Below are 18,679 nucleotides of genomic sequence, written 5' to 3' on the forward strand. Positions count from 1 at the left end.
CATCCCAAAATTAATGCCATTATCACTCAAAAGCAAAACTACAATGAAATAAAATCAACACAAAACACACACAAGCACCAGCATGCTGATTCTTTACACAAGACAGTCACAGTGTGACTTTTCTGCTGTCCAACTTTCATTGCTGTCCAACTGTAAACATTTGAAAATCAATAATTCTACTGCAGAACCCTGGGATTGTGAATCCAGAACAACCTCATGCAATACATATGATATCAGGCTCTAACACTGAATGATTTTACTCTCTGTCCTTATAGTATATGTCCTTAGATATGTGTATATTTGTAAAGAAAAGAAATGAGAGGTCGGGGTGCAGTAAGCTCTTTTCAAAGGGCATATGCAGAATTTGACTCTGGGCCTCCCATCTGCTTGAACTGAGGACATTGCAGTGTAATAACAACTAATATGTATATGCACGTCATTTGCAAGGTTAGGTCAGCTACAAGAAGTAAAAGCATGCATACAAATAGTTTCCAATGCACAATACAGAATATGTATTGTATTGCATTATATATATATATATATATATATATATATATATATATATATATATATATACGTATATATTAGGGATTCACCAATGTATCGGCCAATAATCGGTATTCTCACTATATGTAACTTATTCGTTACAGCAAGCTCTACGTTAAAGCAAGCTCTATTTGACCCTATGAATCATCCGTTCAGACAGGGTTACCAGGTTTGTGGTTTTTCCCTACACAAAACATTATTTGTAGTGTGCCTCCCGTTTAATAATGGGAGGCACTGAGGCACTTAATTTCTGATAAGAAACAAAGTCTCAGGTTTCAAATTAAAAATTCATGCATTATGTGCATGAAAGTCAAAATGGCGTTTTGACGCTCTTAATTGGTCTTGACAGAGCCTTAGTTTATGCGGCAGCGCGGAGCGTAAGTCTTTTTTCCACTTTAATACAATTATAGGCAAGGGAGGCAGTGCCTCCTAAAAAATTGGGTGAGAAAATAACCTATATTACAAAAATAAAACAACCCAAGTATTACAAATTGTACAATTAAAAAGTGTATAAATCACTCGTTTTTCTAAAGTAACCTCTAACAGCGACATCAGCAGGTAAAGTTACAGCAGGAGTCCGCATCTCTCTTGCCTCCCCTGAGCCCATTGACTTTTAACAGACCCCCCTAAAGTGTGTGGTGGGTTTGGAGGGGGGTAATTGAGAATGAATGGGGGAAAGACACGTGTGAGGAGGCAATGTGCTATGATTGGATATGATGGATATGATGGTTATGGTTGAATATAAATTGTTCATGCAATAAATCCCACCTCATTTTTGTCAGAAGACTAATGGGAAGACTAATTAAAAAAAAAAAAAATAACTCAGCCACTTAGATATATATTACCGCTTTATGTCATACCAAAATCAAACGTGAAATGTCCTTAAAACATGATGAATGTGTTTTTTTTTTTTTATAATGAGCAATTCGCTTGGTGAAATTAAAGGTACATTGTGTCTGTGACCAGTGTTTACCAAGCTTGATGACTGATGAAAATAAGTTGACTGTTAGAAAGAAAAGCTGAACATTAGTTCACAAATAAATTAAATTGTTTACATTTTTACTACAGTTAGTTGTTATTTTGGAATAAATGTAAAAATGCTTAAAAACATTAAATTGATGAGATTTATACTTGGTTTTAATAAAAAGAACATTAATTACATTGTATAGTTAATGAATATAAAATAGAATTGTATTTGGTATCTCTATTTTTATGTAATGTTTATTTAACCAGGAAAATGTGACAACATCAAGTGTAACTGGGACATGAATTTACATTTGATTAATAAAAAGAGGACTTTGCCTCCTCATTTTAGAACAATATACACTCACCTAAAGGATTATTAGGAACACCTGTTCAATTTCTCATTAATGCAATTATCTAATCAACCAATCACATGGCAGTTGCTTCAATGCATTTAGGGGTGTGTCCTGCTAATAATATGTATGTAATATGCTCCTGGTCAAGACAATCTCCTGAACTCCAAACTGAATGTCAGAATGGGAAAGAAAGGTGATTTAAGCAATTTTGAGCGTGGCATGGTTGTCGGTGCCAGACGGGCCGGTCTGAGTATTTCACAATCTGCTCAGTTACTGGGATTTTCACGCACAACCATTTCTAGGGTTTACAAAGAATGGTGTGAAAAGGGAAAAACATCCAGTATGCGGCAGTCCTGTGGGCGAAAATGCCTTGTTGATGCTAGAGGTCAGAGGAGAATGGGCCGACTGATTCAAGCTGATAGAAGAGCAACTTTGACTGAAATAACCACTCGTTACAACCGAGGTATGCAGCAAAGCATTTGTGAAGCCACAACACGCACAACCTTGAGGCGGATGGGCTACAACAGCAGAAGACCCCACCGGGTACCACTCATCTCCACTACAAATTGGAAAAAGAGGCTACAATTTGCACAAGCTCACCAAAATTGGACAGTTGAAGACTGGAAAAATGTTGCCTGGTCTGATGAGTCTCGATTTCTGTTGAGACATTCAGATGGTAGAGTCAGAATTTGGCATATACAGAATGAGAACATGGATCCATCATGCCTTGTTACCACTGTGCAGGCTGGTGGTGGTGGTGTAATGGTGTGGGGGATGTTTTCTTGGCACACTTTAGGCCCCTTAGTGCCAATTGGGCATCGTTTAAATGCCACGGCCTACCTGAGCATTGTTTCTGACCATGTCCATCCCTTTATGACCACCATGTACTCATCCTCTGATGGCTACTTCTAGCAGGATAATGCACCATGTCACAAAGCTCGAATCATTTCAAATTGGTTTCTTGAACATGACAATGAGTTCACTGTACTAAAATGGCCCCCACAGTCACCAGATCTCAACCCAATAGAGCATCTTTGGGATGTGGTGGAACGGGAGCTTCGTGCCCTGGATGTGCATCCCACAAATCTCCATCAACTGCAAGATGCTATCCTATCAATATGGGCCAACATTTCTAAAGAATGCTTTCAGCACCTTGTTGAATCAATGCCACGTAGAATTAAGGCAGTTCTGAAGGCGAAAGGGGGTCAAACACAGTATTAGTATGGTGTTCCTAATAATCCTTTAGGTGAGTGTATATATATATATATATATATATATATATATATATACAGTATATATATAATACTACACATTTTATTAATTGTTAAAACAAATTGTAAAAAAATAAATAATTGGTACTAAACGTTTTTTATATGAGGATGTTTACATGTACATGTGAGAAAGAAAGTGAAGGAAAGAAAAAGAAAAGAACAATGAGAGAAAGAAAGAGAAATTTTCATTTTCTCATGCATTTTCCTAAGGCCCCAGTCTAGCCAAACAGCCCTCGGCCCTCTTCTTAATACAGAATAGCAAATGAGGCAGAACGCAGTAAAATACAACACAACTGTCTGGTCTAATATATATGCCAAATCATAGAGAATTCAGCAAGTCTCTCTCTTTCCCTGATTTAATGAACCTCCCTACCCCTCCATCCTCAAACCTAGAGAAACTCCAAACTCCACTGCCTCCCCTCCCTTCCATGCTCTCGATGTACATATAACAACCTATTCTTTATAGAGAGAGTCTGGCTGGCCAGTCTCCATGGCAACACTATCACTAGGCAACGGCCACTGCTCTTCCTGCTTTGTTTCGGAGCAGACAGGAGTGCAACTGTGGCAGGTAGCGACCGGGGCCTAGCGGAGCGCAGAGTGGAGACAGGTAAACTCCTACGAAGAAGTATACTTGAGCTTTTGCCGAAATTGCCAGAGTCTAGCATAAAATTAGACTTTACTTAATTCATTATTTATATAACGCATTACCGAGGTAGCAACTGTAAAGACAGTTATAATACGCATAGCTAAAATATTGTGTTTTTATGTTTAAGGTCAAAATCAATTAAAAATGTACTCTACTTTCTTAATGCATGTTCTTTGTTTTATTGTGAACTATTTTTCATTGTGAAATATATTACCGGGAATGATTTGTTGTCTTTATTCAAAATGTAGTAACATGTTCTGCTGCTGATGTCACTTAATCTGTGTGGATTATTTGATGATGTTAATCAATAGCCAAATAAACGTACTGAACTCTAGAATTATAATGAGGGTATTATACAAGAGACTACATATACCAACAAGACATTTAAGCCTTAGAGAAACCTATAACATGTCTAGTGACATCATCATAACAGTATACAGATTTAAATATGAAACACAAATAATTATAAAATATACCCATTATAATAAAGATAATATATGTGAAACAGCCTGTATGGGATTTATGTTACGCCATTCAATATTGTTTAAAGTCTCTTTAGGGCATAATGCTATTCGTTGTTTCTTATGATTTTTGCCATCAGTTTATTGCAATTGGTTGTTGTGCTGCTGATGATGATAAGTTCAGCCTCCTCTCGTTCCCAGGTGTGCTGATATGCCATTATTATTTGTGCCGTGATTCAGCCTCACAATCACGATTCCTCTCGTACAAACAGCATGAGGGAATTCATCTGAAGAAGGGAGTCATTCCGAGCTTTCAGAGCAGTTTGCTTACCAGCCATAATCACTGCAATTGTCCATAAAAAAGAGTATGTGATTACTCAGGTGTGTGTGCATGTGTCACATGTGGAGGAGAAAAATAAAAGCAAGGAGAAAAGGAAGAGGGAAAAGAAATTTTAGGATTGAACGTAGAACGCAAACAAACAGACAGAAAGAAAGATCAAATCTGACCTTCAATGCAATGAAAAACAACCCCCACTACTATCTCTACAAAAAAAAACAAAAAAAAACTGCTACTACCCCTTCAACTGTCCTCCTGCTGACCGCTTGTCTCCATAACCCTCACTCTGAATCTCAGTGAACACTCCAGGAGAATTCCAGGAGAATTCTGTCTTTTTATTAATAAATTAGTTCTGAACATTTCACCTCTCAAATGATGTACTGTGCAGTGGCCTAAAAACATTCAGTGGAATCCTTTTTTTTTCTTTTGAAGACCAAAATGGTCTTCAAATTTTCTCCAGCCATTCACTCCCATTATAAAGCTCGGAAGAGACAGGATATTTTTTAATATAACTCCAATTGTATTCGTCTGAAAGAAGAATGTCATATACACCTAGGATGGCTTCAGGGTGAGTAAATCATGGGCTAATTTTTGGGTGAACTATCCCTTTAAGTTAAAGCACTAAATTTTCTAACTGGAAATAAATAAAAACTGAACTAAAAATAAAAAATGTATACAAATTACAAAAACAAAAAATTATACAAACAATACTAAAATGACACTTATGATACAAAATAAATGTTGAAAAACAAATGTAAAAAAAAAAAAAAATTATTAAAGGTGCGCTATTTAACTTTTGGCCCTCTGGCGGTTAAAAACAATATTGCATGCATTTTGCAGAAGAACATTGTTTTGGTTGTGCTTAGGCTCTGCATGACAGTGCGAATGAATATGGTTATCCCAATAATAAAAACAAAAAAGTAATAAAAACACCATCTACGCGTGCAGAACATTTACGTGCCTTTACATTTCAAGTAAGTGAGTGACATATGTACGCATTTTTCCATGAAAACCATCACTCTAGGTCTAAAATATAAACACTTATAATAGGCTTACCATAGTTAATAATAGGCGTAAATGTTAAAACACATTTTGGAAGAAGGATTGATGATGTATTGACTTTAAATAAATGAAAATTGTTTATGAAAATGAATGTTGAAATAAGAAAATAATTGAAATCAGCTAATTTAAAAAAAAAAAACATACTCCTGGGACATAAAAGTGTCTGTAGTTCATGAAACACACACTATAAACATTTAAAGTGATGTTATTTCTATTATTTAGAATGCCGTTTTGCCACATACAATATAAGACTTATATTGTATGTGGACAATACAAGATCCCCCAGGGCAAAATAAATGGCAAGTTATGAACATACTTAAAGAGTTAATCATAATGTTTGGTTTCTTTTCAAACAATGCAACAAATTGTATTTATACTATTATCACACACAATGTAGTGCAATTCAGTTATTTTGTTTGTCATGTTCTGACAGAAAACAGTGTAGTCTGCACTGATTTAAATTTAAATTTGAAAAAGTATTTTATTATAAGAAAGTAGGGTTATATCTATCTACCTATCTATCTATCTATCAAATCCTAGTTTTTATCAGTGTTTTCAACATTGATAATACTTGACACTGAGTAATGATGCTGAAAATTCAACTTTGGATCAAAGGAATAAATGACATTTAAAAAGTTGATATTAATATAAAAAACAGTTACTTTAAATTGTAATAATATTTCACAATATCACTGTTTATTTTTGATTAAATAAATTCAGCTCACCTTCCCCAGACTTTTAAACGATGGTGTAAATATCACTGAATTTTAATGTATGATTTAGATGTATGCTTAAATTATGCTCATTTACAGGTTCATAATTTTGTTGATGAGCTCTACTAGAATACGTTTACACCATTTAATGTTCAAAAACTCCTTATTTTTCTTATAATTTACATTGTTGCAGCACCTGTTTTCACCCGCTGTCTGAACGCTTTTAGTTTCCGCTTCTTTAAAACCCGCCTCCCGAAAAGCGCAGTCAGCTCTGATTTGTCAATGAGTTAAGGAAAATACTGTACATGTAATTTAAGACATGTTCTCTAACGAAACATTTTAATGTAAAAATTTGCTACTCACACAAATTTATCTTGTTTTCTGGATGTTTCAATAACTGGAAAAAAACGACAGATGGTGTGGTCTGCACTGATTCCACTTTAAAATTCAGAAAAAGTATTTTATTGTAAGAAATTAGGGTTAAATCTTCTAAAATGCTGGCTTTTTTTAACAGCCAAACATTATGTGGGAGCAGAGAGCTTGTACATGTGTGTGCGTGTGGGGGAGGATTTTAACTAGAACTCTCAAATCACGAAATCCAATTTTCAGGTGCACATCTAGAGGGTCGACCTCAAATGCAAACAGCGATCCCCCCCCGACCCACCCACCCACCATCTACCCCTCTACCCTTTTCCATACACATTGACACCAGACAGCACCCCTCCCCCATGCCCTGCTGGACAGCCCCCAAAACCCCCTCCGTCCGACCAGCAGCACCACAACACTATATGAAAAAGAATATGAGCAGGCATGAATTTTAATGCAGTCACTCATCTCAGCCAAGCATCCTCACTTCTGCAGTGGAAATAAATAAAGAGAGGGAAAAATACAGAGCACTGATAGATGAATCTTAAATCAAAAGAAGACAGAGGAGAAAGCATAGGCAGAAAGACAAGGGTGGTGCAAAAAAAAAAAAGAGAAAGCAAGAAAGAGAAAGCAAAAACTAGAAAGGAGAACGAGAGAGCAAGAATGAGAGGTGAAATCTCATCTCTTGGCTGAATAATCTGTCATTCATCAAACTGATAGAACAGAGAGAGGTAGCACAGCCGTAAAACGAAATAACGGCAGAGGATGAGAATTTCGGATTTGGTCTGGCTCCAATTCACCATCTTGAGTTGGGTGGCCCTAGTTATCGTGCCTACATCTACATCTTTCTCTTTTTGGTCTAAATATTGCATGAATAATGCATGAATCTAGGTTTCATTAAAACCTCTCTTATTAATAATATCGCTCGTGGTGGAGTATGGGAATACGGGGTGTGTGTGTGTGTGTGTGAAATGAGAAAACGTACCTTCCTGCAGACGCTCACGTTTGTGCTCTGTCTAAAAAAATCCTGCAAAATTGAACACGGCCCTAATTTTCTGCACTTTTCTTTATAACCAGCTTTCGAAACCAAAAAGCCAGTGGCGGTGAGGGGTAAACAGAGCGATGGGCAGGCCAATTCAGCCAAGCACTCAGCCAGATAACTCTGGGAGGCAAATGGGCATGATTTCACAAGGACGCTGCAATGAGGTCACTGTTACCTTGTCTTTGTCAGGCAAAAGGCTACAGACTGAACACAACAAAGCCATAAACAAGTGGTGGATGATCTCGATACTGATACTGTCACATGACTTTAGCATGATGCACTGTGCACTGCAAAACAAATCTGTATTTTTGTCTCGTTTACCAGTAAAAATCTCCAAACTAAAAATGTATAAAAACAAGATAAATGTTACATGTGCAGTAAAACTGGAAGGCTATATCTTGGCTAACTGTTTTTTTTTTAACTCTAATTATGTATTTCTTTTTGAAAGAAAGAAAGAATTTAAAACTTTTATTCAGTGAGGACACATTAAATCAATCTTTCAAATAACCTTTCTATTCATCAAAGAATCCTGAAAAAAATGTATCTTGTTTTCAGGATGTTTAGACATTTTTTGCTGAAAAACGACCAAATACTGATCACGAAAACTGCTGTGTGACTCAATGTAATGCATGTGTGAGATGGTTAATACCCTTTTCCACCAAAATGGTGCTGGTGCTCAGGGACGTCTCTCAGAATTTTACCAGGTTTCACTGACTTTACAGATGAACGATGAAGTAACTAAGTTAATAATAATCTTTCCAAAGACAAAAAAATACTCAGATAGGTTGATTTTTTTGCAAATCAGAATCAAATCCATTTAGTTTGAACAGAAAAAAAAAACAATCTTATTTTTACAAACTCAATCCAAAAAAAATTTCAGTCCATTGGACTTCAAATCATTGTAATCTTTTTGTCATTGGCCACTGCAGGTTTTGGACACTGTAAATGCATGAATATGTTAAAAAATGCCTCGGGACATCAGCACCGTGGTGAGATGTAACAAAAAAAAAACATGAGCAGATGCAAAATGTCCAGTTTTCCATCTTGTTTTTCCACATATTTATTGTTCTATGGGTGAGTCTCTTGGCATTGTTCTGACTGATTATTTAATTGGTAGCTGAAGTAGATATGGATATTGACAACGTCTCAACAAATGGATCAAATTTCAGCATTTGCGAAATGACAAAGCGGACACTGAATCCAAATCGGATTTGTGTGAAGTGTGAATGAACACAAGCTTTGTTTAGAAGTCTTTTGCTTTGTTCACGTCGTGTCGTAATTACCATAATTACAAGATTTTAGTGTGTTAACGTCTTCAGAACCAGATATTTGTTTCTATGGAAACCCATAGAACGCCAAATGGATCCAGGCTTTGATGCTGATGACAAACTACTTAATAACGATGTTAATTCACCACAATGCTTTCAAAACAAAGAAGGAAGAAAACGATTAATATTATTAGAATATTCAATATATAATGAATAAAAATCATAGCAATCAATTCACACATATTTGTAAATAAAATCTTTTTATTTCAGACAGATGGGGAAAATAAAGTGGCTGGAGTAGCTTTGCAGCACAACAAAAGTAGGAACAAAAAAGGACAAAACAGGATGTCAACTGCTGCATTGGGCACTTCCAGTTAGCTTTGTTGGTTATAATGAACGATCTAGTTCTGTCATGAGTTGTTGTTTTGGAAACTTTAAGTGGTATCCCGCCCCTGGTCCCTGGCGATAATGGTGCCTGGTTTAAGACCAGCAGAGTCAATTACGTCCAGGCCAGAAGCACCTTTAATTCATTGGAAATGAATGCGTGGAACAGGGCCAGATTGAACAGCGGCTCCAGCACCAGCACCGGGTCAGTGGAAAAGGGGTATGAGAGTGGGTTAACTGTGTTAGAATAGTTTTACTCTATGGGTTGTGGTATGAGTGTGTAATCCATGGCTGAGGCTGATGCTGGGCTCACGTTTGTGGTTGTTCTTGCGCTGGAAGGGCAGTGTGTGCCGCTCGGAGTCTTCCTCACCCTCCTCGTCTGCCAGGTGTGTGTGAGTGTAATGGTAACTCAAACCTGGACGGTTCTTGTAGCGCTTCCCACAAACTGAACACAGAGGAACACACAAGGAAACAAAAAGGCAAAAAAACTGTAAGAATGTGTACAAGAGTTTGGTTCATCTAGTTCTGAACAAAAAGTATCATTATATTTATATAATTTTTTTTATTATTGTTGTTGTTATCATTATTTACTGTCAATCATTTTAATTCATGTAGTATTATAATTTAATAATAACAATTAAATTGTAACTATATTAGTATAATAATAGCTATTATATACATAATTAGATTTTATTATTATCATCACTAATTTGTTATATTGTTTAATTGTATAATTGAATTTTAATTGAATTGAATTGAATAAGTATTATTTTTGTACACTAAAAGCTATTATGTAAATATTTTATTATAATATTTATTCATTTATATTATTATTAATTTGTTATAATTTAATAATTACAATTAAATGAACTTCAACTTAGAAATGTATTATATTTAGTTTATTATAAATATAATCATTTTTTTTATTAAATAAATATTTTATCCATCCTCATTCATGTATAAACATTTCCGCCGTTATTGCCCATGAGAAAAGATACAGTTTAAGATAACAGTAGAGAATATTGTCACACCATGCAAGATAAGTCGCCACAATGAAACTTGACATTAAAAATCCCATTATCAGGTGAAATGCATTGCACACGTTCATATGGCTATATGGTGCTATATTTGTAGTTCTACCACTCCTTCCCCAAAACTGGGTTGTGAAATAAATATAGAGTTATATTCTGCGTTCAGTTGTTTTGTGCATGATACTCACTGTCACACACATATGGCTTGTCTCGATCCTCTAGGGATGCTGGGTCCTGTCTCTTTCTCATCCCCCCAACACCACATGCCTGGACAAAAATGACATGTAAACACACACAAATGAATTTACAGTTGGCGACCAGTCTATTTTACACAGGTGCAGCTAGAAAACCATCGTTATTTTTGCCTTGCGGCGCGGAGCACCCCCCCACTTCCTTCATCAAGCTTTAAGCAAATCCTCTTACACAGCATTAATTACACCTAGCACACAATTATCACAGCATCTCTTCTACACACTGCCAGCTAACTATGTGGGGTGTGAGAGATCTTAGAGGAAGAAGTGTGCCCCAATTAACAGCGCAGAAGGTGACAGAATCCAGGGAGTGAATCGGAGACAACCTCGTATGAATTTCTGCTAGACTACAATACTGAAAGTCGCATGTATTTCTGCCAGGGTCGTGCACGGCGCACCATACATCGACATTTAAATTTGCTGAATTTGAATTAACATAGCAAACAGAATGAACAATTGCCATTCAAATTTGATTTTAGAAGTAGAATTCAAATAGAATGAAATTCTAAGAAACTGACGTAACTGTAGTTTTAAGTAAAACATTTCATTGTTTTCAGTATGAATTCATGTTTTCATACACACCTTATGCAAAAACATTACACGTTAATAATAATCAACCTTTAGAAATATGTATTTCATTTATTTATACATGTGATCAATTCATTTTCATTTTCTTGACTAAGGTGGAATACGTTCTCCCAGAATACTATATTACATTATGTAATATCAAATATTATGTAATAAATAGATTTACATTTTAATGTCAATATTTATTCTACAAATTTATCTGAAAAAATAATATGGTTACCATATTATATGGTGCCATGTGGCAATTGTTGTTTTGATGGCAGAGAAGTCAATATGTCTAATCAGTTTGTCCAACACCAATTTCTGCATAAAAAAGTATACATTTTTCATGTAAGTTTCATGTAATATTCAGCATATACCATATTTAAAACCAAATGCCCAGTTTTTTTTTTTTTTTTAAGTCTTATTTCACTCCAGAACCTTGTCCCTCAACAAAAAAAATAGCTATCTGTACAGGTTTCCTTCTTCAGTTTGTGGTTATTTCATGGCTAGGCTACTGCAGCTTGCATGCATTTCTGCAGAGAATCATTTACTATTCAAGCCTTTCATGTATGTGGGGTTATAATTACAGATGAACTTAGCCATGTTTTCAGAGTTCTATCAGACATCAGGTGTTGTCTTTAAAGTGGTATACAAAAGGATGTTTTTCATGGCTGTTGGGAAGGAGCTGCTTTGAATCAACGCAAACCCAGTGGAAAGCAATGATGAAAGGTACTCAGGGATCAAACCTGGAGATGTACTAAACAGCCATAATGGATCAGTGGCTGATGATGAGCTACAATGGCCTGCTTTGTTCAGAATGCAGCCTTGAAGAAACAGGAATCCCAGATTAAACAAAGACCCTGCAGGGCTCACTGCAAACCTACAGGTCTGCGACATATTAAAACATTCAGTTTGGGTTGTGGGTTTAATTGCTACCTAGAGGAGTGGTTCTCAACTGGTCAGTTGCAAGCCAACAATGTATAACAGTTCTGTTCTGACAGGATCACAGACAGAAGGAAACAAAACAGTATTAAATGCAAGAAGTATAATGTAAATAACAAATAAATGAATAATAATACATAGTTAGGATAGCAAAGTGGCTTAACTTCTAAAAGAAGGCAAAAATGCTTTCAGTATTTTTTGTTGTTTACATTTAAAGGGGACCTATTATGCAAAATCCAGGCATCTGAGCCGTGAAATTCACCGTGGTTGAATTTTCATTTATGAAGTGAGTCGTTAAAGTGTTATATATTTGCGCAAATCATTTTATGCCGGACTGCTTCACAAACTAGGGTCAGTTCAAAACTGGATTTGCACAAAAGTTCTTATTAGATTAACATGATGGTGAATGCTAGTCGATTAGTTGAATCAACTTAACTCCACAACAACTACTTAAATGTATCCACTATCCATTCAGAATTGTACAGTTGCATTATAAAAGTTGTAACTTATTTCTGAGTCTCTCCATCAGTGTCCGACTCTGTTTTGAACATGTAAGGAAGGCTGAACATCGCTTCTGACATTTTGGCTGCGTGACATTCTCCAGTTTTGTTGTTGCCGGAGTATCCGAAGCACAAGTTATAAAGGCTCAGCCCTCTTCTGGAAAGAGGGCCGGAAGCAGCAGCTCATTTCCATTTAAAAGGGCACACAAAAATGGCGTGTTTTTGCTCATGACCAAATAGGGGCAAATTTAACAAGCTATAATAAATGATCTGTGGGGTATTTTGAGCTGGAACTTCACAGACACATTCTGGGGACACCAGAGACTTACTGTATATTACATCTTGTGAAAAGGGGCATAATAGGTCCCCTTTGAGGCTGTACGCCTAATCAAACTCTAGAAAATACATCTAATACCAATTAAACTACTAAAGGTATATGAAAATGCAACCCATATGCCATATACATTTGGCTCGGAATAAATGAGTTCTTATAATGAGTTCTGAAGCAAAAGCAGTTGAATCTCAGGGCATTGTGAGTAATCAGCCTGCAAAACCTGATGATTCACTCTAGTATTAGTATGATTCATACTAATTAAGTAGTCAATGCAGGTCCAAGCAGAACATGTTATAGCTGCATGTGTTTTACCCGTCCTTTGGTGCGATTCTTGCGTTTGGGAACGTCCTCCTCCATCTCTTCCATGTCCAGCTCGTGAGGAAAATCTCCCACCAGCAGCTTCTGTGACCACAAGGAAAGACCAGCACATATGAGTCAGCTGCACTGTATGAACAACACTGGGAAATCTGGTGCAGGAAAGAATAACAGACTAAAAGAAAAAAATATATATGTAAAACTTTTTATATTGGTTCACAATAAACATTTTGTGCAGGTTTACCCAGTGGACACAGGGTTACAGTTGCTTGAATAAACTGAATTATCTAGTTGACAGTATTTTTAACATTTAGGTTACCTTTGTTGTCTTTCTGTGAAATCTCGCAAGCAAAAAAAAGTCCATTGTCTATTTTCAATAGTGAAGTAACTTATGAAGCACAGCTTTCCTCTCAATTATAAAATCAACACAACAAAACAGTTAAGTTAAGAAAGCATCATAGCAACATGGATATGTTTGTACAAGCTCTGCAATTAGGCACATCAGTCAAGTCATGTCACATTTATTTTAAAAGCACTTTGACTTTATACACTAGATTGCTTTAAAGCAAGCAACTTTACAGTATTAAACATGAAAAAACAGTGTGTGTTGCTTTCTATTACAACTTAAACTTCTACAATAACGCAGCTCTCCAGTGTGTTCATGTTTTTACTCGCGACTGACCTCGAAAGACTGAACAGAATAAATGAACCAGAGACGATTTCCACGTCAAAGAAGGCGGAGTCTCAGAGCCACACCCATTACATAATTACCATGGACCATTTTGAAATCCTGAAACAAGCTCCAAACAAACTTTGATTTGGCCTGATTTAGTTCGAAATGGTGTCACACCAGTTCATTCTTCAATTTCGCTTGAAGTATATCAGAGCCTTAACTGTGTTGATTGCCTTAAAAGTGCACAACTGTAAATGTACTCATAGTATGTGGCTGTGGGAAGTGAACAGAGGTAGCAGGGAGGCGCGTAGCTTTTTACCTCCTGCAGGGACCTGAGGCGATACAAGCAGCAGGATCACAGGTCCGCTCTCAGGGGAAGGAGCGCTCTAAAGAGTGACTCTTAATTGAAGTGCTAATTGGTTAACTGTCCACCCCTGGGATAGATGTCATGTTGTGTGCAAAACAGTGAGGGTGATGACACTAGTGGCAGCTCAATCAACTGGCAGGCTGGTTCATTAGGATCTATAAGCATTCGCACGTCAACACGGTCAAAAGTAAGTGCCAGTAAACTCAGAGACGTTGAAAATGAGCATCCGCTCTCCACAAAATCAATACAACAACTTTGTCAAACTTACTAACATACACGGACACACACACACAATAACATAAATACACTCGCGGTACACTTTGTAGTTAACAACGAAGTGGGGGTGTGTCAGCCCTGCAGGGATTTGTGTTACTGCCAAAAAAAATCAGAAGGGGAGAGAAAGAGTAAAAGAGAGGACGACGGCAGAAGAGAGCAGAAAGAAACCCAGACCGGAGTGTTGAACGTGATTTCACCAAGAACAACATGTTCCTGGATCAACATCTTTTTTGATCCTGGAACAACATTCCAATCAAAATCAGATTTGAGGGACAAGTTTAGGCTTAAAATCAGGGTTAGGTGCTTCTACATCACCTATCATTTCCCTCTGATTTTAGGGATAAGTTATGGGTTGGGTTAGGTTTAGGACAAGATGTTCCATCAACAAAATATGTTGTTTTGTTCCCAACACAAAGGGCTATAGTGTGTAAAATAACCATTATCTAGTTGACTGTTGAGTGTGTGTCTACAAAATCTCTCTAGGGGGAACAACTCCATAGTGGAGGAATCTTTCTTACCTGGCATTCACTCATGGGTTCCTCCTCCTTTGTTTCAACTTTCTTGTCCAGCAGTTCCCCACTGAGGAGTGACTCCAGCACAGGACCCTCAGGAACACCCCCTTCCTTCTTTAGTGCCGTTTCATAGTCTGAACACACATCAGAAACAATTATTACGCCAAGGCATTTCTACTCAGCTCATAAAACATACAAACATATTAAGCAGCCCAGCTGTTTTGAAAATTGAAACAAGAAGTGTTTCTTGAGCATCAAATCAGCATATTGGAATGATTTCTGAAGGATCATGTGACACTGAAGACTGGAATAATCATGCTGAAAATTCAGCTTTGCATCACAGGAATACATTACTTTTCAAATATATAAAAATAGAAAACAATCATTTTAAATTGTAATAATATTTCACAATATTACTGCTTTTACTGTATTTTTGATTAAATAAATGCAGCCTTGGTGAGCATAAGAGACTAATTTAAATAAGAGAAATCTTTTAAATCCCAAACTTGTGAAGAATGGTCATTTGTGTGGTTTTTGTTGTTGTTGTGTCTTTTTTCTGCAAAATCAGACTAAGTAGATACCTTAAGTTTCTGTTTTTCTTTCACTGACTGAAAAAAAAAAGTTTTTAGGGTGTTGAATCAGAAAATACAATTGTACAACATACAAAAAAAACAGCCCCCTAAAAAATGGATAAAAGATTTATTTGTGTCCTTCTCGTCAACACCAGCTCTCACCGATTTTAAACTCGATGGGTCCAAGACGTGGATCCTCTAAGATGTTTAACCGTCTCTTCTTTCTCCAGCAACGTGCTGGATAGGTATAGAGCTGCCCTGGAGCCACACCTGGGTCAAACAGAACCAGAGGCGGATAGAAACATGGCCTAAACATCCAAAACCTCAAAATCACCTATGTAGTACGATATACTGTACACATAGACACACACCTGGCCCACGATGGGTCTTCTCCATCCATATGTAGCAGTTACTCTGTGCAACGCCTGTTTGGGAGTCGAGGAAGGGCAGGCGCATGGAGCGCTCAGCACAAAGTCGAGCATTATAACTGCGGCAGTGCTCAATGGCCTCGCGGTAAAACTCCTCACCAAGGCTGGAAACAATTAAAAAGTGGAAATGTGTCACAACAAACACATAAATATAAGAACGATTGATTTCACCGCTCAAACAACTAATTAAAAACAATATTTATTATTTAAATGCCCACGAAATCGAAATTTGAGCTTTCCACGTGTGTTAGTTTTGAAGCCATCTATAGAGAACACTTAAACATTGAGAAAATTCATATTTAAGCACATACGCATACAAAATTTACAGTCGCTCTCTTCTGGGAAATTAGAGTAAAAAATATTGATGAGTCATGTTGCGCTAAACAGATTTTTGTCCAAGTAACTTCAAGGGGTCTTTAAATTTTCATCCTTCTATGCAGAGAACTCTTTGTACTGACATGCAGGAGGCAAATAAATGTCTTGGCTGGTATTTTATTGGAAAATATAAATTTCAATTCCAGCTCTGTTAGCAACATATCACATGTGCATTGCAGTATACTGTACAGAATCTCACTCGTGGATAAAAGGGTCAGGTATTAGGAACGGTTGTTTAAAAACACTGCACCATGAGAACTGTGGTGAGCATTAATGGTTCATGTAGGGGGAGGAAAAGCACGCAGTCAACAGTTCTGTCCTCAAGAGTATGTCTGCATGCTTGAAACTGGTCAGGACAAAAGTACCAGCAGTGATTTTATTGCTGAGCCTGCAGTGAGAAACCTGCTTAGCAAACTGCTGTATTTGTAAAACAATTTTAAGATCAGGGAAACACTTTATAATAACTCATGAATAAGTCAGTAGCAACAGTTATATATTGCTTTACAGCTAAGTAGTTCATTTACATTCAAATTTGCATATATGAAAACATATAACAAGTTAATACATTTTATTTTGGTGTGGGTGGATGGGAGGCTACCTTGTGAAAAAGCAGTGCACTTGTAGTTTATTTCAAATCTTAAATATATATGTATTATTTTTCAACTGTAATTGCTAATAATACAGTATTAATAAAATAAAAGGCCACTCAAGTGTACTTCAAGAGAGTACACTTACATGTTTCTTAAAAAAGTGCACTTTCTACAGTAATAACGTTAATTTATAACAGAAATGACATTGAACTTTGAAGTATATTTTAGTTTACCATAAATGCTTGTCAGTACATTCACCAGTACGCTTTAACCATAATTCAAGGACAATTAGAAGTAATTATAATACTAGCACAGAATGCCAAATGACCAATCAAAATCCGATATTTCAAAGTGAGACGTAATAATGATTGGCAAAGTTATAAATCAAAGTGTCAACGAATTTAGTCAAGATGTTCCTTTGATTTTGCTAGTTTATTCAGCATTGAAGGTTATTCTCTAATGTTTTCTCTCTCATTGTTAACACAAGGAAAGATCAAAAGTGCAGAAATAATTGTGGGTGCTTATAAAGTCCTGACGATAGTCTTCTTAACCCTTCTCTCTCGCGGTTGCCTTTTCTTCTTTCTTTCTTTGTGCAAACCGGCTGAATAAATGACAGTTGACTCCCTGCCACGTCATAAGCTATTGTAAAAATGAACCCTATGGAAGTATTAGTGAGGACAGGAGTTTTGGGAGTGACACAGTCTGACTGGTTTCTGCTGATGCGCCATCATTAGTTTCATTGAAATCAAAAGCGCTGATCTGCAAACAGGAGTGAGAAATGGAGGAAAATTGCATCATGCAACAATGACTGCATCCCTAAAACAAGCCTGATAACAAATTGACAGAGGCTTGAGGTGATGTTGATGCTGTAAGTGAAAATCCATTGTGATTGGTGAACTCATCCATTTCTCCTTGCGGGGGAATGATGAAGAGCCCTGTGGCACAAGACTAACAACTCAGTCAGACTGAAATAAATAACCCTCATTTCTCCAAACAAAATGGCGGCCAGAGCAAAACACATTTTCTATCTAATTTAGACCATGTTTGATTTGGTGGCCACATCTTGGTCATTCAGTGTGGGCTGGAATCAGTCCTCAACATGTGGGTTGAAAAGTCACTAAGTGTGCAGGGGCAGTAAATTACAGTGCATCGAATGTCATGTGCTCAGGTCCACCTGAGAGGAAATATTAAGTCCTGTGGTGAAGTGCTGAGGTTCTCCATTTAAACACCTCTACACACAGCAGATACTCATTCTGCGGTCAATCTCACACAATGGACCAGCAATATCTAAAGGTCAGAGAGTGAGTAAAAAACAAAGTTAGGAGCTCTGTGATATGTAAGAAATAGTTTTTCAGGGTAAGATCTTATTAAATGAGCATTCAAGACTGTTTTCGAACAATTTCTGAAAGGCTTTCTGATTGGAGTTTGAATGTTTTAAAGGTCCCATATTATCAAAACTGAAATTTCCTGGCTTTTTTCATGATAACATAGGGGTCTAGGGGCTATGAAATTACCATTTAAGTTTAAG

General features: G+C 36.7%; 1 protein-coding gene across 3 annotated transcripts in view; it reads right to left on the bottom strand.

The window, feature by feature from the left end:
- dpf1 (double PHD fingers 1) overlaps positions 1-18,679 on the bottom strand; it is a gene marked incomplete at its 5' end in the record, with an annotated part of 46,790 nt that overhangs the window by 13,894 nt on the left and 14,217 nt on the right. For all 3 annotated transcript variants that reach the window (XM_079886088.1, XM_079886087.1, XM_079886089.1), the window contains 6 exons: positions 9,729-9,860; positions 10,635-10,713; positions 13,356-13,445; positions 15,193-15,320; positions 15,921-16,028; positions 16,130-16,290. In XM_079886088.1, coding sequence (XP_079742214.1) covers positions 9,729-9,860; positions 10,635-10,713; positions 13,356-13,445; positions 15,193-15,320; positions 15,921-16,028; positions 16,130-16,290 — 698 coding nt within the window. The remainder of the gene's footprint in view (positions 1-9,728; positions 9,861-10,634; positions 10,714-13,355; positions 13,446-15,192; positions 15,321-15,920; positions 16,029-16,129; positions 16,291-18,679) is intronic.

The sequence above is a fragment of the Squalius cephalus genome, assembly GCF_949319135.1.
Source record: "Squalius cephalus genome assembly, chromosome: 11".
Taxonomy (NCBI): domain Eukaryota; kingdom Metazoa; phylum Chordata; class Actinopteri; order Cypriniformes; family Leuciscidae; genus Squalius; species Squalius cephalus.